The 23,608-nt window shown below is 53.8% G+C and overlaps 1 protein-coding gene across 5 annotated transcripts in view; it reads left to right on the top strand.

The window, feature by feature from the left end:
• GPT (glutamic--pyruvic transaminase) overlaps positions 1 to 19,750 on the top strand; it is a 36,183-nt gene extending 16,433 nt beyond the window's left edge. For 2 of the 5 annotated variants that reach the window (XM_083359707.1, XM_083359705.1), the window contains exons 2-12: positions 4,436 to 4,604; positions 7,433 to 7,522; positions 7,743 to 7,851; positions 9,181 to 9,314; positions 10,461 to 10,704; positions 13,206 to 13,285; positions 13,630 to 13,766; positions 15,319 to 15,493; positions 17,428 to 17,583; positions 18,229 to 18,341; positions 19,036 to 19,750. In XM_083359707.1, the coding sequence (XP_083215833.1) occupies positions 4,467 to 4,604; positions 7,433 to 7,522; positions 7,743 to 7,851; positions 9,181 to 9,314; positions 10,461 to 10,704; positions 13,206 to 13,285; positions 13,630 to 13,766; positions 15,319 to 15,493; positions 17,428 to 17,583; positions 18,229 to 18,341; positions 19,036 to 19,132 (1,473 nt within the window). In that variant the 5' untranslated portion in view covers positions 4,436 to 4,466 and the 3' untranslated portion in view covers positions 19,133 to 19,750. Of the gene's footprint in view, positions 1 to 681; positions 869 to 1,613; positions 1,974 to 3,714; positions 4,058 to 4,435; positions 4,605 to 7,432; positions 7,523 to 7,742; positions 7,852 to 9,180; positions 9,315 to 10,460; positions 10,705 to 13,205; positions 13,286 to 13,629; positions 13,767 to 15,318; positions 15,494 to 17,427; positions 17,584 to 18,228; positions 18,342 to 19,035 lie in introns of those variants that run through there. The other 3 variants (XM_083359706.1, XM_083359708.1, XM_083359704.1) reach the window with 3 other exon arrangements.
• Positions 19,751 to 23,608: the final 3,858 nt, after the last annotated feature.

The following is a 23,608-nucleotide window of genomic DNA, read 5'->3' on the forward strand; positions in this document are numbered from 1 at the left end:
CCTGCGGCCATCATAAATAGGAGTCGGGCCAGATGCCCGGATATTGATCATGTGACCCTGGGGATGCTGCAACGGTCGTTAAGTGTGAAAACCGGGCATAAGTCCTTTTTTCCCAGTGCCATTGTAATGTCAAATGGTCATTAAACAAAAGGTTGCAAGTCGGGGACTTTCCGTGGTGCAGTATTGGGGGTTCAGCACAGGAGAAAAACACCTACAGCTGCGGAATGAGCCAACGGGGTGACCAGGCAGCTGTGAAGGGTTCAAACGGTCACTAAGTGGATGGTCGTAAATTGAGGACTGCCTGTGTTGGCTACTTTATATTTTGCAAGCTGCCTGGAGTCACTGAAAGGGAGGGGGCAGCCATATTAATTCCAATACAGTAAAGGTTAGGTGAGGGGAAGTAAAGTAAAGTAAAGTAAAGTTAAGTTAAGTTAAGTTAAGTTAAGTTAAAGTAAAGTTAAAGTAAAGTTAAAGTAAAGTTAAAGTAAAGTAAAGTTATAAAATAAAATATAAAATGAACTGAACTGAAATAAAATGATATAAATGCAGGCACAGCCCCCTCCAGGCAAGAGCTTCTCCTTTGGGGCCAGGTGCCAGCTGGCAGCGCCCGTTTCAAGGAAGGCCCGGAAGGCAGGAGGGAGGCTGGCCTCATCCGGAGCCTTCGGTGGCTCCCAGAAGCTCCCAGAGCGGCTGGGCAAGGACCGTCCTGCCCCTTATCACGCCCAGCCCAGCAGGGGAGGCAGCCGGGCTGATAGGGCCCAGCCCTGAGCGCTTCCCTTCGGTCTCCAGCAAACCCCCCCCCTGCCCCCCCCGAGAAGAGGCTCTGGCGACGCCTTCCCCACGGCCCGTCTGGGAGGGGGGGGCAAAGGTAGGACGGGGAAGCTCTGCTCCTGGGCTGGGGCTCAGGGCTCCTCTTGCCCACCTATGGGGTCCCTGGTGCTCTCTGAGCTGGGTGGTTTTCTTGCAGACGTTTCATTATCAAACTAGGTAACATCATCAGTGCTAGATGGAAGTGGAGTTTGCAGGGAGGAGGAGGAGGAGGAGGAGCATGCACTGCCTGGGGAATTCTGGGAGTTGAAGTCCACGTGTCATAAAGTTGCCCAGGCTGGAGACCCCTGCTCTAGTCCAACCCCCTGCTCGATCTGGCAAGAGATTTCCAAAAAGGAGAAGTTGTCGGATGGAAATTAAGAGCCGTCACTCGATCTGAGAAATTACGCCACGCCGATCTCCCTGTCGGTGCAGAAGAGCCGGCCGAATCCCGGCTTCTGGGTCGGGAGGTTGCGCAGCTTCCAAACTGGAGAGGGGTGATTCTTCTCAGCTCTTCCCCAAGAGGCTTCTGGGGGGGGGGCTCTGGTTGTTCCCTCCCCTTTTGTGCCGGAGGGAGGCCGCCTGGGGCTCTGCACAGAGACCAGCAGCCCACTCAGGGGGGCTCCCGAGGGCCCCTCTTGTCTCAGAGAGGTCTGGGGGGTGGAATCCGGGTGTCCTGGGTGGCCTGCAGGGAGCTGAGCATTGAGGCTTGCCAGAGTTTGCCTCCTCTCCTGACCCGGCTTCACCCTCGCTCAGGACCCAACCTGTTCCTCAGGTTTGCGGGCGAGCGTGTTTGCTCAGGATCAGATTTCCTCGGATCGCCCCAGCCAACTTGGGACCCAGCCTGAGCCACTCTGCCTCTCCCCAGCGGTCACCGTTACCTTGGGGGTGACTTCCCAGAGTGGCGTTTCGCCTGGCCCCCTCAAAGCCACCTTTCTGGCCAACCTGGGCAGTGTTAAGGGCGTCTGGCTCACCTCCAGCGGTGTGACAACACACAGGGCTGTGCGAGGTGTGGGGGAAGGTGTGGCTTCTCTTAGTGAGGGTTTTCCCATGGGCACCTGGAAGACTGCATCCATTTTGTCCCCCCATGCCAAAAAAGATGCTGAGGCTTTGGGAAAAGTGCAGAGAAGAGCAACTCAGAGGCTCCGAGGCCTGGAGACTAAAAGGTAGGAAGAACGGTTGCAAGGATTTGGGTTTCCCTAGCCTAGGGAAAAGAAGGACTGGGGTGGGGGGGTGGGGGCATGAAAGCATCAATGACTTAGATGAGAGAATAGAAGGGAGCTCATTTAATTTGCAGATGACACCAAACTGGCAGGAGTAGCCAACAACCCAGAAGACAAAGTCAGGATCCAAAAAGTTCTTGACCAACTTGAACAATGGACCCTATCCAACAAAATGAGTTTCGAAGTAGAGAAAAGCAAAGTCTTACCCTTAGGCAGGAAAAATCAAAGATATAAATACAAATTAGGTGAGGCCTGGCTCAAGACCAGCAGCTGTGAGAGGGACCTTGAAGTCCTAGTGGACGGTGCAGCAGCCGCCAAAAAAGCAAACACAATCCTGGGTTGCATAAACAGAGGCACAGAATCAAGATCACAAGAAGTATTAGCACAGCTTTATAAAACCCTGGTGAGGCCACAGCTGGAATACTCCAGCCAATTTTGGTCACCATATCAGAAAAAAGTTGTTCAGACTTTGGAAAAAGTTCAGAGAAGAGCAACTAAAGGGATCCAAGGCCTGGAGGCTAAAATGTACGAAGAACGGCTGCAGGACTTGGGTTTGGCCAGTCTGGAGAAAAGAAGAAATAGGGGGGACATGATAGCAGCATTCCAGTATTTGAGGGGCTGCCACAAAGAAGAGGGGGTCACGTTATTCCCCAAAGCACCAGAGGGCAGAACGAGAAACAATGGTTGGAAACTGACCAAAGAGAGAAGCAGCCTAGAACTAAGGAGAAACTTCCTGACAGTCAGAACAATTAACCAGTGGAACTCCTTGCCTCCAGAAGCGGTGAATGCTCCAACACTGGAAGTTTTTAAGAAGAGACTGGGCAGCCATTTGTCTGGAATGGTATAGGGCTTCCTGCCAGAGAAGGGGGTTGGACTAGATGACCTCCAAGGTCCCTTCCAGCTCTATTCTGATTGATTGATCCTACGCTGTGTTTGATGCAAAGTGGTGGTCCACAAGAGCTGGGGAGTGAGGGGGGGGGCTTCTAGATGTAGCCTTGCATTATCTGTGGAGATTCTCCACCACCCGAGTTGGGATTGTCCCAAAGGGGCTTTTCCAAAAGGCAACTGGCTTTTTTTCCCTTTGAAATTGTGTTGCTTCTTCAGTTCTTCGTGGGAAGAACCTCGAGGGAGAAGCTTCTTGGATGAGAAGCGAAACGTTTTCAAAGGAAAAAAACAAACCAACAACCACAAGGAAGCCCAGTGCGTCCCACAAGTAGCCCCCAGCCTGGTGTGCTGCTTATTGAATAGCATCTCCCAGAAGCCCAGCAAGGTCAGGGGGATTCTGGGAGATGAAGTTCTGCTTCTCTGCGGAGCATCTGCTGGTGGTCCCGGGACTCTGCAACTGTCATAAATGTGGGTCGGTTGCCAAGTGTCTGAATCTTGATCACGTGACCCACGGGGTGTGTGTGTGCTGCAACGGTCGTTAAGTGTGAAAAATAATCATACGTCCCTTTTTTCGTTGTCGTCGTCACTAAAAGAACGGTTGTAAGTTGAGGACCGCCTGTACAATACAATACAATAATAAAGGAAATAGCGTAAAAAATCTAAGCCTAAAAAAATGGACCTGTTGCAAGCAACTGGCAGTGCCCAGATGCCACCCGTTCTGGGAAGGGATCCTGTGGGGGGTTAGAGCACTTTGGGGGCTGGGGGTGGCTCTTCAGGCATGCTGGCCAGGCCTTTTGGCTTCGTGCTGAGCCTTCGCATCCCTCCTCTTGGCCGCCCTTCCTCCGGGGGCAAGGGAGGGCGAGGCAGCCAGCCAGCCCTTCCCTCCCTGCTCTCTGCCACCTGGGCACGCTGCCCGCGCTTGGCAGGCAGGGCCTCGGTGGGACAGCCAGTTTCGGCTTTGTTCCTGCCTCGTCGTGGGTCTGGCGGTGCGAGGGCCAGGTCCTTTAAGTCGCCTGCACAATGCCCGGCTTTCTCCCAGCCGCTCTCCTCCCTCCCACCGGCCCCGGGTTAAAAGGAGCAGCCAGTCTCCTCCCTCCCACCGGCCCATCTGGGAGCAGCTGCTGGCCTGGCCTGGGATCCCGGTGGGTCCCTCCTTCGGCTGGGGGGGGGCAGGGAAGAGGGCCTGGGGGCGAGGGAGTCCTTGAGCCCAAGGCTGGGAGAGGAGGGGGCTCCCACCTTGGTTGGGTTTGAGCCAGCCCCCCCCCTCGCAAAACTCCCAGCAACTTTGGGAAGGGAGAGCGTTTGGCCACCTGTGCCGGGGATCCTGCCTTCCCTCCCCCAGCCGGGATCCCGAGGAGCGGATCTCTTTCCCGGGGAAGCAGCTGAAGCCGTTGGGGCCGATGCCGAGGCTTCGCTTGGCCAGGGTGGCCCTGAGCGACGGGCTCCCCGGGGTCCGGGCGAGGGGGCCGCTCTGCCGGGGGGGTCCTCTCGCTCAGCCCCGAACCTCCTTGGCATTTCAGGGCGCTGCGGCGGCAGGCGAAGCAGCCGGGGATGGCGGACAGCCGGGCAGTGCCGAAGGACCGGGTCCTGACTCTCGAGTCCATGAGCCCCCACGTCCGGAAGGTGGAGTACGCCGTGCGGGGGCCCATCGTCGCCCGGGCCAGCCAGCTGCAGAAGGAGCTGAAGCAGGTAAGCCGGGCAACTGACCGGGTCACTTGTCTGTTCGTGAGTTCGTGAAAGATGGAAAGGTGGTCTCGCTTTCTTTATTAGATTTTGCTTTACTTTTGCTTCGCTTCGCTTTTTATTTGAGTGTTTTTTTTAATTCAGTTTAGGTTAGGGATTAAATTTACATCCCGCCCATCACACAATCTACCTAAAATGATCATGTGGGCAGCTTCTTTCAACACCGGCCATTTGTTCTTGACTCTCCTGGAATACAGGCAGTCCCCGACTTACGACAGTTCGTTTACTGACCGTTCAAAGTTACGACGGCACTGAAAAATGTCACTTAGGTTTGCTTTCCCCACTTATGAACATTGCAGCCTCACGTGCTCAAATTTGGGATGCTTGGCAACCTACTCACATTTATGACGGTCGCAGTGTCCCCTGGGGGGGTCACATGATCCCTTTTGCAACCTGCTGACCTGCAAAGCCAGTGGGGAACCTGGATTCACTTAATGACCGGGTTACTAATTTAAGAACTGCAGTGATTCACTTAATAACTGTGGCAAGAAAGGTCGTAAAACAGGGCAGAATTCACTGAACATCTGCCTTGCTGAGCAACAAAAAAAGTTGGGCTCCGTTGTGGTCGTAAGCCGAGGACTGCCTGTAAAGCCCTACGTCCTTAAGGCCGACGGATCAAACCGAAGGGAAAGGCAGAAGGAAGCCGGGAGGCTGGCCCGGGACTGGGGAGGGGGTGTGGGAGGCTTTGCATAGAGACCCTCTCAGATTATGGGATGCCTGGAAAGAAGGGCGGTCTTCTTCCTGGTCATCAGAGCTGGTGTGGTGGGATCCAGAGAAGACCCCTGTCCAGGAGAAATCCCGCAAAGTGGGACTCAGGACGGCCGTCAGGGACTTCCAGAGTAGATCACCTCTCCTGCCCCAGGTTGATCGGGAAGGATCCTTCCTAAGCCTTTGTCTTGGTGGCGACAGACCTGCGGGGCTCTTCTTGATGACCTCCTGACCTCATTGCGGATGACTCCACTTCCGAGACTGACCTAGACGTGGAGGCAGTTGGGTGCCTGGTTTCCTGGCATGAGCCTGGCCTGACCCCTCAGAGCAGCTGAAGGCTGCGAGGTGCCAAGTTGATTGGTCCTGGGCGGTTGTTCCAGCACCTCTGTCCATCCAGATATGCAGGGACTACAATTCCCATTATTATACAGGCAACTCCTCCCATGAGTGTTGATACACTGGATGGGTCCAGCGTTAGTACCACTTTATACTGCACTGGTAAGGCCACACCTGGAATCCTGCGTCCAGTTTTGGTCACCACGATGTAAAAAAGATGTCGAGACTCTAGAAAGAGTACAGAGAAGAGCAACAAAGATGATTAGGGGTCTGGAGGCTGAAACATAGGGAACAGTTGCAGGAACTGGGTATGTCCAGTTTAATGAAAAGAAGGACTAGGGGTGACAGGATAGCAGCATTCCAGTATCTCAGGGGCTGCCCCAAAGAAGAGGGAGTCAAGCTATTCTCCAAAGTGCCTGAAGGCAGGAGAAGAAGCAACGGATGGAAACTAGTCAAGGAGAGAAGCAACCTAGAACTAAGGAGAAACTTCCTGACAGTGAGGACAATCAACCAGTGGAACCACCTGCCTCCAGAAGCAGTGAATGCTCCAACACTGGAAGTTTTTAAGAAGAGACTGGACAGCCATCTGACTGAGATGGTGTAGGGCTGGGGATTTCTCCACAATCCTTAAAGTTCCCAAGGTTGAACCCTCCTGGTAGAGAGTCTCCTGCTTGAGTGGTGGGGGTGAGGGGGTTGGACTAGAAGACCTCCAAGGTCCCTTCAACTCTGCTGTACTGTTACCAGTGCCTCTGCCTGCAGAGGAACGAAATCAACGCCCGAGAAACCGCCTTAACGTTTAGGCAAATACTCTGCAATCATTTCCAAGGCGATAAGGAGGCAGGCAAAGGTGCTCAAGGACGCTGACCTTGATGTCCTCTACGTTTCTCCCCCACGTCAGAGCCAGGTGGGGAAGGAAGTCAGAATAACAGTTGGAAGGGACCTTGGAGGTCTTCTAGTCCAGCCCCCTGCTCAGGCAGGAGATCCTATGCCATTACAGACAATCTCTTCTTAAAAACTTCCAGTGTTGGAGCATTCGCAACTTCTGGAGGCAGGTAGTTCCACTGATCAATTGTTCTAATGGTCAGGATGTTCCTCCTTAGTCCCAGGTTGCTTCTCTCCTGGATGAGTTTCCCTCCGTTGCTTCTTGTCCTGCCTTCAGGGCCTTTGGAGAATAATAATAATCCCCCTCTTCTCTGGGGCAGCCCCTCAGATATTGGGGGGGGCGCAACACTGGCAACGTTAAGACTTGTAGACTCCCAGAATTCCCCAGCCAGCAAAACTGGAATTCCCCAGCACACGGAGTCCTCAACTTACATCCACAACTGAGCCCAAACTTTCCATTACTAAGTTGTTAAGTGAGTTTGGGACCACTTGACCACCTTCCTTGCCACCGAATCACGGCAGTTGTCAAGTCTCAACATAGTCGTTAAATGAATCCAGCCTCCCCCTGGACTGTGCTTGTCAGAAGGTCGCAAAAGGGGATCGCGTGACACCCCCCCCCTCCAGAACACTGAGACCGTCATAAATACGAGTCAGTTGCCAGGCGTCTGAATTTTGATGACGTGACCCTGGGGAGGCTGCACCGGTCGTAAGTGTGGGAAACAGCCATAGGTCGCTTTTTCCAGTCCCCTCGTAACTTCAAACGGTCACTAAATGAAGTGCCGTAAGTCGAGGACTAACAGTACAGGGAAATGGCAACAAAAGCAAGCATTTTCATCTCCCCCTTGCAGGGCGTCAAGAAGCCCTTCGCGGAAGTGATTGCGGCCAACATTGGGGATGCGCAAGCTATGGGGCAGAAGCCCATCACCTTCTTGCGCCAGGTATGTCCAGGAGGGGGGGGGAAGAGACCCTCCCCCTGGTCAGGCTTGTCCCCATTTGCCAGGGGGGCCCTCAGACTGACCCACAGCCTCGGTATCCAGAACAGAGGGCCTCTGAGTCTGTGCAGAGAGCCCACGAATCCCTCGGGTGTGAGACCTGGGGGGGGATGGGGAGGCGATGGGGAGGCTGCAGCATCACCCTAATTGCCCCCCCCCCCCACAGGTCAGCGCCCTCTGCATGTACCCCGACCTCCTGAATTCCCCCGATTTTCCTGAAGATGCAAAGCAGAAAGCCCGGCGACTCCTGGCCGCGTGCGGAGGGCAGAGCATTGGTGAGTGTCTGGACATCCTTGTAGTGGGGGTCCTTCCTTCCCTCCCCCACCACCTGAGCCTCTGAGAGCCCCCCGGGAAGAGCCAGACCCTCCGATTTGATCCCTCTGAACAAATTTGATCTCTGTTTCCATGGAAGCATGAGTAGTCCTCGCTTTACGTCCAAGAAGTGAGCCCAAATTTCCGCCCAGTGGTTCAGTGAGTTTTGCCCCGTTCTACGATCTTTCTTGCCCCAGTGGTCAAGCGGATCCCTGCAAGTTGTTAAATGAGGCCCACGGTTGTTAAGTGAATCCGACTTCCCCGTTATCAGAAGGTCACAAAAAGGGGATCGCATGACCCCACGATGCTATAACGGGTCCTAAGTGTGAGTCAGTTGCCAAGCGTCGGAATTTCGATCGGGGGAACGGTGACGATGCTGCAACAGGCGAGAGTGTGAGAAACGGTGATAAATCCTTTCTTTCCCCCAGGGCCGTTGTAACTTTGAACGGTCACGAAACGAACTCTTTGTAAATTGAGGAAAGGTCCAGATTTTAGTAGGCGGTGCTGGCTGGTCAAGGTGGACTAGATGGTCTCCTTGGTGACCTGGGGCAGGGGTCCCCAACTGTGGCAACTTTAAGACTTGTGGACTTCAACTCCCAGAATTCCCCAGCCAGCGCATGCTGGCTGGGGAATTCTGGGAGTTGAAGTCCACAAGTCTTAAAGTTGCCACAGTTGGAGAGCCTTGCTCTGGAGCAAAGAAAGATGCCTCTTTCAGATGGGGAGGGGGCTTCCCCTGGCTCCTGGCCCCTCTATACGGAGGGCCAGTCCTACGGGGGGCCTGGGGGGGGCGTGCAAAGCCACTTGGGTTGCTCTGGATTAAGCATCTTCTGGAGACCTGGGGTGGGGGGTGGCTAGATTGAAGGCCAAGCCTCGGACCCTCCTCTTTGCAAGGGGTCTGAAGGAGGGCGAGGAGGGGCGAGGGACCCCCGTAGGCGTCACCTGCGATCCCACCGATTAGGCCAAGATGAGACCGTGGTATCATTTGTGGGCTCCCCAGGCTGAGTGGCCTTGAGCATGGCGTGCCCCCCCCCCCAGAGTTACCTGATGCATAAAATTTATAGGCTGCCCAGAGTTACCTTTATTTTATAAATAGAAGAGAATAATAAATACCTGATGCTCCATCCGTGGCCCCTGCAGGGCTTCCCCTTCAGCCCTGATGCAGTTGATGCTCGGACCGGCAAACTCCCCTTCCTCTCATTAAACCCCTTCGCCGCCCCCCCCCAGTCTGGGCTGCAGAGCCGAGTCCTCCTCCTCCCCCCCCATTTTCTGTTCCTGCCTTCTCCCCCCTTCAGGGGCCTACAGTGCCAGTCCTGGGATCGAGCTCATACGTCAGGATGTGGCTGCCTTCATCCAACGCCGAGATGGGGGGATTCCCTCCAACCCGGAGAACATCTACCTGTCGACGGGGGCCAGCAGCGCCGTTGTGGTACGGAGCCCAAGCCCGGGGGAGCCACTGTGGAAAGGGGGGGAGATGTGAATTCAGATAGCAGCAGGCTGAAGGGCAGAAAGATTTCTCGGGGGGGGGTCCCTGGTGCCCTCTGAGCTGGGCTGTTTTCTTGCAGACGTTTCATGACCCAACTAGGGAACATCATCAGTGCTAGAAGGGAGTGACGTGTGAGGAGGAGGAGGACGAGGAGGAGGAGGAGGACGAGGAGGAGGAAGAGGAGGAGGAGGAGGAGGAGGAAAGGACTGTGGGGGTCCCTGGTGCCCTCTGAGCTGGGTGGTTTCCTTGCAGACGTTTCACGACCCAACTAGGGAACCGCATCAGTGCTAGGACCAAAACCCGCCATGTAAAAACATGCCAAAAGAGAAGCAAGAAAATGCAGCCAGTAATGCCAAGCGGGGGCTAAAACCAGCAGGGGTAAAAGAGTTGCAGTTCAGAAGTTAAAGTGGATTGTTGGTTGTCCCCGAGGGACCCAAGCGGGGCACCAGGCTAGAACCTGGGAGATTGTGAGTTCTAGTTTTAGCCATGAAAGCCGGCTGGACCATTTCCCTCCCTCTCAGCCCTTCCCCTTGTCTCCCCTCCCCCTCCTCTTCCTCCTCCTCCTCCTTCTCCCCCTCCTTCTCCTCTTCCTCCTCCTGCCGTCCTCCTCCCCCTTGTTGCCCCCCCCTCCTCTTCCTCCTTTCCCTCCTCCTCCCCCTCCCCCGCTCCTCCTCTCTCCAAAGGTGCCACCGTTTGAGTTGCCCCTCCCGAGGAGGCACCTGTGGGGCCTCCTGCTAGCCCCCCCAATGCCCTCCCCTGGCAGGACTCCTTCGCAGCTTGCCTCGCCAAGGACAGCGCCAGGCATGGCAACCACCACACAAAGCCCCCTTTGTCTCTGTTCCTGGCGCTCCCGTCTCCTGGGAGAAGTGGGGCAGCCAAGGGGGGGAGATGGCCTTGCCCAGGACCCCCAGGCAGGTGGGGGCGAGGGGGCGAGGGCTGCTCAGACTGGAGGGGGCTCCCCAATAGATACTGGAAGGCTGCTCTCCTGTCGCCCCTGGTCCTTCTCTTCATGAAACCAGCCCTACCGATTCCTGCAACCGTTCTGAGCCGCTGCTGGTGTTGCTACTCCCCTCTGGGTTTCTCCCTTAGAGCATCCTGAAGCTGTTGGTCTCCGGGGAGGGGTCCTCCCGGACGGGCGTGATGATCCCCATCCCCCAATACCCGCTCTACTCAGCGACGCTGGCCGAACTCCACGCGCAGCAGATCAACTACTACCTGGACGAGGACAATTGCTGGGCTCTGAACACCGAGGAGCTGCGGAGGGCGCTGGTCCAGGCTCGGAGACATTGCCAACCGCGGGTCCTCTGTGTCATCAACCCGGGCAATCCCACAGGTAGGGCCCCACTGGGTGGCAGTGCAAGAGGGCGCCTCTGAAGACCCCATCAGTGGTGTCAAGCCACCCGTAAGGTCCGTCTTTTGGGGGACGGAGCTTGCGGGCCTCTCCTGCAGCTTCTGCTGAAGAAGCCCTCCTGGGAGATTCTCCTGCAGGGACCTGGTGGCAGCCTTGGCTAGGCCTTGCCGGAGTGATGTGGAAGGCTCTTTTCCAAAAACGTGGCCACTGGGGCCACAGTTTCTCCCTGGAGGCTCCGCCTGTCTGTGGTCCAAGAGCCACCAGCTTCTGAGGAACACCTTACGTGGTCCTTGCCTCTGTTGGTCCCGATGTCCTGCAGAAGTCAAGACGTCGTTGTTAGGAAGGTCCTGGACTGGAAGGGGGGACAGTCAAGGGGACGAGGACCTCATAGACTGTCTCCCCCCAGCCAGGGGAGGGGGCTGCCTTTCCTGGAAGGTTTGGGTCTCTCTGTCCTTCTCTTCTGCTCCCAGGAGGTCCACAAGACCACGGGTACTTTGAGGGGGTGAAAGTGGGAACTTTCAAGAGTAGCAGAAGAGGGATATAATCTCTCAGAGCAACCCCAGAAGACACCAGGTGTGTCAGCTTTCTTTGCACAACACAAATCCTGCCTGTGTTCACACACTACCTTGGACCACAAACAAACCATGGTGGGCTACATTTGCAAACAAAGAAAATGAACCATGATTTCATGTACAGGTAGTCCTTGACTTAACAATCATTCATCTAGTGCAGGGGTCTTCAGACTTGGACCTTTGATGACTTGTGGACTTCAACTCCCAGAATTCCTCAGCCAGGCACACATGCCTGGCAGAGGAATTCTGGGAACTGAAGTCCAGAAGTCACCAAAGGGCCAAGTTTGAAGACCCCCTGATCTAGTGACTGAAAATAGTGACTTATTGATCATCTTTCACGCTTACGACCGTTGCCGCATGCCCAGGACGACGTGATCCAAATTTGGGTGCTTGGCAACTGACTCGTACTTATGACATTCTCAGCGTCCCGGGGTTGCGTGATCCCCTTTCTCGGCCTTCTGAGAATGGGGAAGCCGGATTCACTTAACAACTGTGTTGATTCACTTTACAACGGTGGCAAGGAAGGTCACTGAACGACTGCCTTGCTCAGCAACAGAAATGTTGGGTTTAATGTTGGTCGTAAGTCGAGGACTACCTGTAACTAGGTTAGCGTGGTGGAAAAATCTAGCTTGTAAGAAGAGCCCCTTCGGGCCATCCCAGCACGGCCGCCTGGTTCTTGACTTCCCCCTGGCTTTCCCTCGGGGCCCTTCGCAGGAGACGGGCGCCCTCCTGTTCAGGCCGTCACTCGTCCTGGGACGGGAGGGGTGAGCTGACAGGAGCCCCACCACCACTCTTGACATCTGCCGAGACGGAGAAGAAGCAGAACTGAGTCGGTCAGCACCAAGTTCAGCGCAGGGGACTTTGTAAACAGCCTCGGAGCCAAGTTTATTCAAGAGTCTCTCAAGGGGGCGTTATCAAAGCCCGCTTGGAAATTCATGTGCGTTAGAAAAAAACCAGCCCAGCAAGGTCATCCAAAGCCAGGAGATGCTGCCGCTCTTGAAAAGGTCTGGGTTCACCTGGGTGGGCCAGGCCTTGGTGCCGGTGGAGTCTGGATGTTTTCTGGCAGATGTTTCATGGCTAGTTTAGGTCAGGGCTCTGCAACCTTGACGAGGACTTGTGGACTGGAGCTGCCGGAATTCCTCCACCAGCTCAAGTCCAGCACTCTGAAAGTTGTCCAGGTTGCAGAGCCCTGGTGTGGGTTATGTGGTCTCTGCGTCGATCCTGATGTTCTTCAGTCTAGCAAGGATGACGCTGTTTAGAGCAGCGTTTCCCAACCTTAGGAACGTGAATTCTGGGAGTTGAAGTCCACGCATCTTCAAGTTCCTAAGGTTGGGAAACGCTGGTTTAGAGGAATGAAATATCTGTAACGAAACCACCCAGCTCAGAGAGCACCAAGGACCCTACAGTCCTCCTCCTCCTCCTCCTCCTCCTCCTCCTCCTCCTCCTCCTCCTCCTCCTCCTCCTCCTCCTCCTCCTCCTCCTCCCTGCAAACTCCATTCCCCTCTAGCACTGATGATGTTAACTAGTCAGTTAATGAAACATTTGCAACAAAACCACCCAGCTCAGAGAGCACCAGGGACCCTACAGTCCTCCCTCTCCCCATTCCCCTGCCCCTCCTCCTCCCTGCAAACTCCACCACCTTCTAGCACTGATGATGTTCCCTAGAAAACAGCCAAGGCCGGAAGCCCCCCCCCCCGGCCCTGCACTTCAGCCCCTTTTGTGGGGTGAGGCCTTTCTTCAGAAGACTCAGCGCTTGGCCGTTTGACCATTAAACTGACCCCTTGGCAAAGACCCATCTGGGGGGGGGGGTTGTTTCCCTTTTCCCGCTGTTCCCAGCCCCGGGCTCCTTCTCTGCGAGGGCTGCTTCATTCAACCTCTCCCCCCCCCCGCCCTCCTCTCCTTTCTCTGCAGGTCAGGTCCAAAGCCGCAAATGCATCGAAGAGGTCATTCGCTTTGCTTGGGAAGAGCATCTCTTCCTCATGGCTGATGAGGTACAGTCTTGGAATTGTCTCCTGCCCCCCCCCTAGAGCTGTTTGCCCCCCCCCAACTCTTCCCTTTGCAGGGTGGGGCCCTTGAGGCGGGAGAAGACTTGTGCCCCGGGTCAGGCTTCACCCGTGCTCCTGGCCCTCTGTTCTGGCTCACGTCTTTGTGAATGTGATGCCCTGCAGATGTTGGGGTCCCACCAGATCCAATCGGCACGGTCAAGGACGATGAGGAGAACTGTAATTGAAAACATCTGGAAAGAAGCCCGGGGACTTAAGTGGGTTCACATTTCCCCTGCCCAGCTGCGTTTTCCCCGCAGCCTCCCAGCCACCTGGTTTCCCCCCCCCCCCAGGTCTACCAGGACAACGTCTACGCCGAGGGCTCCAAGTTCCACTCCTTCAAGAAGGTGCTTTTTGAGATGGGCCCCAAGTATTCGGAGAGCCTGGAGCTGGCCTCCTTCCACTCCATCTCCAAAGGCTTCATGGGCGAGTGAGTAGCTGGGCTGGGTTGGCTTTCCAGGATGGGATGGGGTGGGGTGGGGTGGAGTGGAATGGAATGGAATGGAATAGAAAATATGGAATGGAATGGAATGGAATGGAATAGAATAGAATAGAATAGAATAGAATAGAATAGAATAGAATAGAATAGAATAGAATAGAATAGAATAGAATAGAATAGAATAGAATAGGAAATAGAACAGAACAGAACAGAACAGAACAGAACAGAACAGAATAGAATAGAATAGAATAGAATAGAATAGAATAGAATAATTTGGAATGGGATAGGATAGGATAGGATAGGATAGGTTAATAATAGACTAGAACAATAACAGAATAGAATAGAATAGAATAGAATAGAATAGAATAGAATAGAATAGAATAGAATAGAATAGAACAGAATAGAAAATATGGAATGGAATGGAATGGAATGGAATAGGAAATAGAACAGAACAGAATAGCTGGAAGGGACCTTGGAGGTCTTCTAGTCCAGCCACCCTCTCGAGCAGGAGAACCTGTACCGTCTCAGACAGGTGACTGTCCAGCCTCTTCTTAAAACCCTCCAGTGATGGAGCTTCTCCTTAATTCCAGGTTGCTTCTCTCTTTGATGAGTTTCCAACCGTTGTTTCTCGTCCTTCCCTCTGGTGCTTTGGGGAATAACATGGCCCCCCTCCCCCTCTCCCTTCTGTCAGCCCCTCAAATACTGGAACTCTGCTATCGTGTCTCCCCTGTTTCTTCTTTTCTTTAGACCGGCCAAAGCCAAGTCCTGCAGCTGTTCTTCTTATGTTTTAGCCTCCAGGCCTTGGATCATCTTAGTTGCTCTTCTCTGAACTTTTTCCTTCTTGAGGTCTCTGGAAATCCTCCGTCATCCCGGTCACGGTTGTCCCCAAAGGGCTTTTTCCAAAAGGCAACTGGACTTTCTTGGGTTTTTTTCTTTCTCCCGTGAAAACATTTTGCTTCTCATCCAGGAAGCTTCTTCGGTTCTAGCATCTAAGAGGCTTCTTCGGTGGCGAGCATGGCAGTCACCTGGCAATTGGACAAAAGAGAAGCGGACGTTCTTGCTTTCTCTTCGAAGGCATTTTGCTTCCCACCCAAGAAGCTTCTTCCGTTCTGACCGAAGAAACCTCTTGGATGTTAGAAGGAGCGAAGCTTTTTTGGATGAGAAGCGAAAAGTTTTCAAAGAAAAAATCAACAACCAAGAAAGTCACTGGAGATTCTCCGTCATCCAGGTGGCAGTTATCCCGAAGGTGCTTCTTCAGGAAGCAACTGGACTATCTTGTTTTTCTTTGAAGACGTTTCCCTTCTCATCCCAGAAGCTTCTTCAGTTCTAACATCCAGGAGGTTTCTTCGGTTAGAACTGAAGAAGCTTTTTGGATGAGAAGCGAAAAGTTTTCAAAGAAACAAACAAACCCTAAGGAAATCCATTTTCCTTTTGGAAAAACCACCTTAGGCTTTCCTTCTTGACTTTGCCTCCCCCTGCTGGTGGGACGGGGAAGGGCAGGAGCTTCCTCTAAGGCCCGCCTCCTCTTCTCTTACCTTGCCAGGTGTGGCTTCCGTGGAGGCTACATGGAGGTGATTAATATGGACCCGGCTGTCCAGCAACAGCTGACCAAGCTGGTCTCCGTCCGCTTATGCCCTCCCGTGACTGGCCAGATTCTCCTGGACGCCGTGGTCAACCGGCCCCAGCCAGGAGACCCCTCCTACCAGCAGTTCAGCCAGGTGAGCCCAGAAGAGGCAGGGGGGCAGTGGGGCGCCCCTGATCCAGAACTTCCGCTGGATGCCATGGAAGGTAGACCTCAACTTACGGCCTTTTGTTCAGCAACCGCTCAGAGTTACGACAACCGCTCTGACAAAAGTGAGGTGACACAAATCCTCGCACTTACGACCGTCGCGGCATCCACGCGTGATCAAAACTCGGCTGCTGGGCAACCGGCAGAGATTTGCAAAAGCTCCAGTGTCCCTTCCCAGCTGACTTTTGACAAGCGGAGTCATCCACGATTCAACTGCAACGCTTCGCTTAACGACTGTGGCAAAAAAAAGAGATGGTAAAATTGGGCGTGACTCGCTTAACGACTACTTCATGTAGCAATGGAAATTCTGATCCCAATCGTGGCCATACGTTGAGGACTTACCCTTATTGGGTTTTTTATGTTGGCCCTTCTGAGTCCTAGACCTTCCAGATCTCTGAACTACAAAACCCATCATGCCCAGCTAGCATCCTCTGAGGATTGTGGATATTGTCAACCCACAGGTCTAGAGGGCATGAGAATGGGGATAGTGGCAGATACGCAACGGAGCCCAAATTTGTTGCTAAGTGAGACATTTGCCTCATTATGCGACCTTGCTTGCAACAGTTGTTAAGTGAATCACTGCACTTTTTAAGTTACTAATGTGGTTGTTAAGTGAATCTGGCTTCCCCATTGACTTTCCTTGTCAGAAGGTCTCAAAAGGGGATCACATGACCCTGGGACACTGCGACCGTCATAAGCACGAGTCAGTGAATTTTGATCAGGTGACCCTGGGGATGCTGCAATGGTCGTAAGTGTGAAAAGCGGTCATAAGTCACTTTTTTCAGTGATGTAATGCTGAACGGTCACTAAATGAATCGTCGTAGGTCAGGGACCACCTGTGTAATGCACGGTGTGAGATTTGAACTTTTCTTTGAAATCTGCGTAGCTTCACCTGGGTCAAGGCAGCGCTTACTCGGAGGGAAGCCCGCATAATTAAAAAACCCGCACGGCTTGCGGCTGCCATCTTGCCTTTTTTGACCACCACCCCCTGCATCTGCCACCATGCGGGGGGGGGCAAAAAAGTCAAGATGGCAGCCATGACGTCGGCTGAAGCTGGGCACCGTTTCTGCTTTGCTGGGTGTTCCTTTGGCACAGCAGCGTCTGGAGAAAGGGGGTCCCCTGCCACGGGAACACGCGGCCCCAGAGGGAGAAATCGGAACATTTTGTCCAGAAACGGAGCCCATCCTGTGTGCCTGGAACGGGAGATGTCCTCCCCGCCTGCAGGGGCTCTTGGCGCCTCGTCCGGGACACTTCATTTCTTTGAATTAATTTGGATGCGGGTTTTTTTAACGTCTTCGCTCGCTGCTCAGACCTGATTATGAGATTGAAAGGCCGTAGAAATTAGTTAAATGCATCCAGGCAAAATGACGAAGAGAATGCGGGAGGCTTTTTGTGTGAGGAGGAAGAGGAGGAGGAGGAGGAATGTGGGGTCCCTGCTGCTCTCTTGGCTTGGTCGTTTCCTTGCAGACGTTTCATGACCCAACTAGGGAACATCATCAGTGCTAGAATGGAGGGGGGTTTGCAGGGAGGAGGAGGAGGAGGAGGAAGGAGAGGACGAGGACAACTTTGGGTGTCCTTATGCCCTCTGAGCTTGGTTATTTGCTTGCAGTCGTTTCATGACCCAAGTAGGTAACCTCATTCTTGGAACGGAAGCCCACCAGTCTAAAAGTTGCAAGACCGGACACCCCTGGTTTAGCTAGCCAGGCCGCCATTAGTGGGTTCCCCCAACACACTGCTCAAAAGGGGGCCTCGGAGCGGCTAAATCCAATGTGTGTGTCGGGCAGTGGGCATTAAACACCAGTGTGGTGGCGGGGCTAAGTGCGATTGTGCGCCCTCCTCACCTGTCCCCCTACCTGCCTGCAGGAAAAGGCGGCTGTCCTGGGCGCTCTGGCCAGGAAGGCCCGGCTGACCGAGGAGATCTTCAACCGGGCCCCCGGGATCCACTGCAACCCCGTGCAGGGCGCCATGTATGCTTTCCCCCGGATCGAGCTGCCCGCTCGAGCTGTGCTGGAAGCAAAGGTAAGGCGGGCATTCCACAGGTCCGGCCTTTGCAGAGACGTGTGTGTGTGTGTGTGTGTGTGTGTGTAGGTGGATGTGCACGCTGCAGGGACCGGGAGGAGGAGCTTGCTTGCCTGGCTGGGAAAATAAGGGAGGGAGGGAAGGGTTGGGTCAGGTGGGCAAGGTCCGGCCCCACCTTCTGCTCAGTGAGGGTGGGACACAAGGCTACGTGCTCACAAGGGTCAAAAAAGTCAAGATGGCTGTGGCACGATCCAAGTGTTACAAGGGGATGGGGCTTCAAGGGCGCGGTTTTGACTTGGTGGTGCAGTGGTTAGAGCACAGCATTGCAGGCTAATTCTGCCCACCGCCAGGAGTTCGATCCTGACCGCTTCGGTGTTGACTTCCGAGGTCGGTAAAATGAGGACCCAGATTGTTGGGGGCAAATATGCAAATAAAGCGGACTCTGCAAAGGAAAAGGGGGAAACCACATCCAGTGGCCTCTTGAGAAAGCAGCTTTTCCGTAGAGCTGCTGCTATTTTGACTCCCCCTGCAACCTTACTTCTAATGCTTGAGCCGTAAAAGATGCGGGACCGAGCGCTGGAGCTGAAATGCGAAGCCTTTGCGGTTGAACCCGGTTCCTCCCCCCCCCCCGGTCTCCTCCTGCAGGCCCAGGGCCAGGCGCCCGACATGTTCTTCTGCCTCAGACTGCTGGAGGAGACGGGCATCTGCGTGGTGCCCGGCAGCGGCTTTGGCCAGAGAGAAGGCACCTTCCACTTCAGGTAAGCCCCTCTTCGGCCCTTCCTGGGGGGGGGACTTCTGTGGTCTCTGTCCCAGGATGTTGTGATGGTTGTAGGTGTGAAAAACAGTCAAAAGCCCCTTTTTTCCGGGCGGTTGTAACTTCAAAAGGTCACTAAATGAATGGTTATAAGTTGAGGACTACCTGTACTCTCATAGCCTCCTTCCTTCCTTCCTTCCTTCCTTCCTTCCTTCCTTCCTTCCTTCCTTCCTTCCTTCCTTCCTTCCTTCCTTCCTCCTTCCTTCCTCCATAATCTCCTCCCTCACTCCCTTCCTTCCTTATCCTCTTCCTTCCATCCATCCATCCTTCCTTCCTCCATAATCTCCTTCCATCCATCCTCCATAATCTCCTCCCTCTCTCCCTCCCTCCCTCCCTCCCTCCCTCCCTTCCTTCCTCCATAATCTCCTTCCTTCTTTCCTTCCTTCCTTCCTTCTTCCCTCCCTCCCTCCCTTCCTCCATAATGTCCTTCCTTCCTTCCTCCATAATGTCCTTCCTTCCATCCATCCTCCATAATCTTCCTTCCTTCCTTCCTTCCTCCCTCCCTCCCTCCCTCCCTCCCTCCCTCCCTCCCTCCCTCCCTTCCTTCCTTCCTTCCTTCCTCCATAATCTCCTCCCTCCCTCACTTCCTCCCTCCCTCCCTTTCCACACAGTTTCTCTTCTCGTTCTCTCCATCCCAGAATGACCATTTTGCCTCCCGAGGAGAAGCTGGAGACCCTCCTGCAGAAGCTGAGCCAATTCCACGCCAAGTTCACCCAGGAGTACTCCCAGCCGTAGCTGGGCTCTGGCCCGGGAAGGCGGGCTGTGCAGAAGCTGGGGCAGCGGGTGGGCTGGGGGGGGATGACCCTCTAAGCTTCATCCCACCTTCAGGGTTCACGAGTGCCCCCAGCCCCACCCTTCTCCTCTCCACCGATGGCTGGGCAAGGCTCGGAGCGCAGATGGGCCTCTGAGAAGATCACCAGCCAGGCCTGACCACGAATGGACCCTCGAGGCTCTGCGGATGGACCTCTCCTACCAAGCAAGTCGTGTCGGCTCTGGCCACCAGCGACCTTGAGGGATTTGGGGTCATCAAGCCAAGCTGTCCCCTGTGGGGTTGGCTTGTTGACCTCTCCCCATTCAGAAGCTCAGCCGGTCCTGCCTCCTAACTCGGCCCCCTGTGCAGATGTGCCTTCGTGTTCTCGGCTCCCCTTTCGTGGACCTGGCTAGGGGTCTTGCTGGCTCAGGGAAGGTTGCAATCCACGTGGCCTTCAGAGACCCCATCGGGAGAAGCTGCCCGGCCGAGGTGGCCCCGAAGCCTTCCGAGATGAACATTGTGCCCTGAGGGAAGAAAGGGCCAGACACCCCCCCCCCTCACGTTTCTGTGAATGGGAAAGGATCAATAAAACCTGCTTGATCACTAGGAATGGAGATTCTGTCATCCAGGTCACAGTTATCCCAAAGGTCAAGCACCCAAAGGGGCTTTTTCACGAGGCCACTGGACTTCCTTGTTTTTCCTTTGAAGACGTTTCGCTTCTCATCCAAGAAGCTTCTTCAGCTCTGACTGGATGGTGGGGAAGGGAAGGATTTATACTCCTTGCAGAGAGCTGGTCATTTGCCTCCTTTTAGTGAGTCGTTAAAGCGACCTGTGAGGTTTATCCCTGTCCTCAGGATCACCTGAGTGTGCAAATGGGTGTGGGGCCTTCTCGGAAGGGCTGAAAGGACTTGTCTTGTAGACTGGATGAGGTCGTATCCCTCCCCCTCTCTTGAGGGAGGGGCGTTCATTTTAGACATAGATGGCCTCTTGGATCCCTCTTTCATACCGGTGGTCCTCCCTGGCCAGAATGTGGACTTCGCTGCCTTCGAAAGAGCGGCCTTCGTCTTTGAAAGGAAGATGGAGGTGCTGGATCTTTTTCCCGATGGGTTTGTGCCCTTCATTTGCGAGGTCGTTCTTTCGTTTCCCCAATGCACAGGTCTTTCCGTTCCCCACCATCCAGTCAGAGCTGAAGAAGCTTCTCGGCTGAGAAGCGAAACGTTTTCAAACAACGAGAGTCCAGCTGACTCTTGAAAACAGCATCTTTGGAAGGCTTGATCAATAGGTTGCATCCTGCCTCTGTCAGGGTGCAGTTGCCCCACGTGGTTTGGGCCTTCTGGGGACACACGTGTTCTATACCAGCCTGCTACCGGCCCTGCAGAAAAGGCAGGGACAACCCCTTTTTCAAGAAGGCAAGAGGCTGGAATTACGCCTGCCAAATTTATTACCACAAAAACAAACGGAACAAGACAAACCAAGAAACAGGAGCTTTAAGAAACACGAACTATCCAAGCGGGTGCCTTCAGCAAACCAGCCCTCCCCACACATTCCCCTTATATAGAGTTCAGGGCGTGGCTTCTCTCTGCCTCCTTCCGAGAAGCCCCACTGCCTTCCTCTGTTTGCTCCTAATTGACTGCCTCCTGCGTTGGGCGTCCTTGAACAGGGCCAGCTGTGGGTCATCTTCATCCACGCTGTCAGGCTCACACAGCTGGGTCTCCGTGGTGACCAAGTGGGAGGGGCCTGGCTGAGGGCTCTCATCAGCAAGATCTTCAACCCCCTCAGCAAGGTCTTCAACACCCCCCTCCTCCTCCTCTGAGTCGTCCGACCCAACTGCTGAACCCACAGGCTGACCCTGAATCACAACAACACGGTGGGTGATAAGCCCAGAGGAAGAAGGAGGGTGGGCGGATCAGGCTGGCTCCGAGCGTCTTTCCTTTCAGGAGCCATCTTGGCCACGCTTAGAGAGTCACAGGGCTACAAGGGGACCTTTCGGGTGTGTGTGTGTGTGTGTGTGTGTGTCTTTACACCGTGTGCACAATTCTTAGGCAAGGGAGTATTTTGACCATGTCCTCATTTTCATGCATATTGTCCACCTCCAAGCTGTATAAACCTGAAGGCTTAGTACATATAAGCATATCAGGTGATGTGTATTTGTGTCATGAGGAGAGGGTGTGGCCAACACACTATAGGTGCGCACAATTGTTAGGCAGCTTCCCCCCCCCCGGTCAGGCAAAATGGGCCGAAGAGATTTAACTGACTCTGAAAAGTCAAACATTGCAAAAAGTCTTTCAGAGGGGACGCAGCCCTCTTGAAATTGCTAAGATATTGGGGCCCCATCACAGAACCCTCAAACCTTTTGTTGCAAAGAGTCAACATGGCTGCGAGAAACATGCTGGGGGGGGAGGAAAGACGCACATTAACTGCCAAAGATTGGAGAAAAATCAAACATGATGCTACCAGGGACCCATCATCCTCCAGTGCTGTCATATTCCAGAACTGTAACCTACCTGAAGTGCCCAGAAGTATAACTTTTGACTTTTCACAGTCAGATAAATCTCTCTTCTTTTCTTTTTTGGCTCATTTTGCCTGAGGAAAAGATCTCCTTGGGCCACACACTCCCTCACTACACAAATATGCATCGCCTGATATGCTTATATCTACTTAGTGGGTTAGGACACTGAGCCTGTCGATCAGAAGGTCGGCAGTTTGGCGGGTCGAATCCCGACTGCCGCGGAGCAGAGTGAGCGCCTGTTACTCGTCCCAGCTTCTGCCAACCTAGCAGTTCGAAAGCACGTAAAAATGCAAGTAGAAAAATAGGGACCACTACGGTGGGAAGGTAACAGCGTTCCATGTGCCTTTGGCATCTAGTCATGCCGGCCACATGACCACGGAGACGTCCTCGGACAAGCCTGGCTCTTCGGCTTTGAAACGGAGATGAGCACTGGCCCCTAGAGTCAGAAACGACTACCTTTACCTTACTAAGCCAGGGGTTTTCAAACATAGCCCTTTTGTGACTTGTGGACTTCAACTCCCAGAATTTCTCAGCCAGTATAACTGGCTGAAGAGTTCTGGGATTCGAAGTCCACAAGTCATAAAAGGACCAAGTTTGAAGAACCCTGCACTAAGCCTTTGAGTTTATACAGCTTGGAGGTGACCAATATGCATGAAATTGGTGACATAGTCAAAATACTCCCTTGCCTAAGAATTGTGCACACCTTGTAGCCCAGGGGTAGGCAACCTTGGCTCTTTTATAACTCGTGGACTTCAATTGATTGAATTGTATACTATGTATTTTAATTTTCCCTGTAAACCGCCCTGAGTCCTACGGGAATAGGGTGGTATATAAATTTAAATAATAAATAAATAAATAAATAAACTCCCAGAATTCCTGAGCCAGCATGGGGGAACTATGGCCCCTTCATGACTCCTGGACTTCAACTCCCAGAATTCCTGAGCCAGCATGGGGGAACTATGGCCCCTTCATGACTGGTGGACTTCAACTCCCAGAATTCCTGAGCCAGCATGGGGAACTTTGGCCCCTTCATGACTTGCGGACTTCAACTCCCAGAATTCCTGAGCCAGCATGGCTCAGCTTGGAAACCTCTCCCTTTCCTGTCAGCGTGGCTGCTCAGGAATTCTGGGAGTTGAAGTCCAGGAGTCCTAAAAGAGCCGAGGTGGCCTAGCCCTGGTGTAGCCCAACCTTCTGCTCAAGGCAGGAACTTTGTACCATCCCAGTCAAAGGGTTGTCCAGTCTGTAAAACCTCCAGTGACTGATGACTGTTGGGACGAGAGCCCTCCCTCTTGAGTGCTTTCTTAAAGGTGTTGTGGAAAAACCCAGTGAAAAAGACAAGGGATAGCAACACAAAACAACATTTCTCTAAGATCCAGAGGTGTATTTCAGCAGTAATTTGGAACAGACACATAAGCATCACTTACGTTAAAAACCCTTTGCAATGAGGTCCAGCGACATAGCAGTTCCAGTAAGGACAGCCTTAGGCCAGTGGCAAATCAATCGGGTCCAGTCCCAACCTTTTATACCCTTTCTCATCCTAAAACCGCCAACGATCTTAACGCTTTCTGCTGACCCTCTGCTCACCTGGGCATCGAAAAACCATAGCCAATCTTTTTGTTTTCCACAAAGAGATCAAGGCAGGGGTCCGAGGTGCCCCTTCCGCCTCTGTTACGTCTGGGCTGAGCCGCTCCCGGATCAGGAGAGGGAGCTAAGCCCTGTAGAGAAGAGGCTTCAGCCTGGGCCTTTGGGGGAGACGTTACCCCAGAGAGCAGACGGGAGCCTTGGAAGGCAGCGAACCTGCAACCTCTTTCTCATCACGGCGGGTCAATCCTGCCCCGGTCCTGGCCACAGACAATCCTGTTAGATGTTTAGTGCCAGCCATTGGCAGTTCCCCAAAAGGGTCATCAGATGGAGGCAAAGAGGCTTCTTTGCTTCCACTGATGAGCCAAGG

The sequence above is a fragment of the Vipera ursinii genome (assembly GCF_947247035.1).
Source record: "Vipera ursinii genome assembly, chromosome: 3".
Lineage (NCBI taxonomy): Eukaryota > Metazoa > Chordata > Lepidosauria > Squamata > Viperidae > Vipera > Vipera ursinii.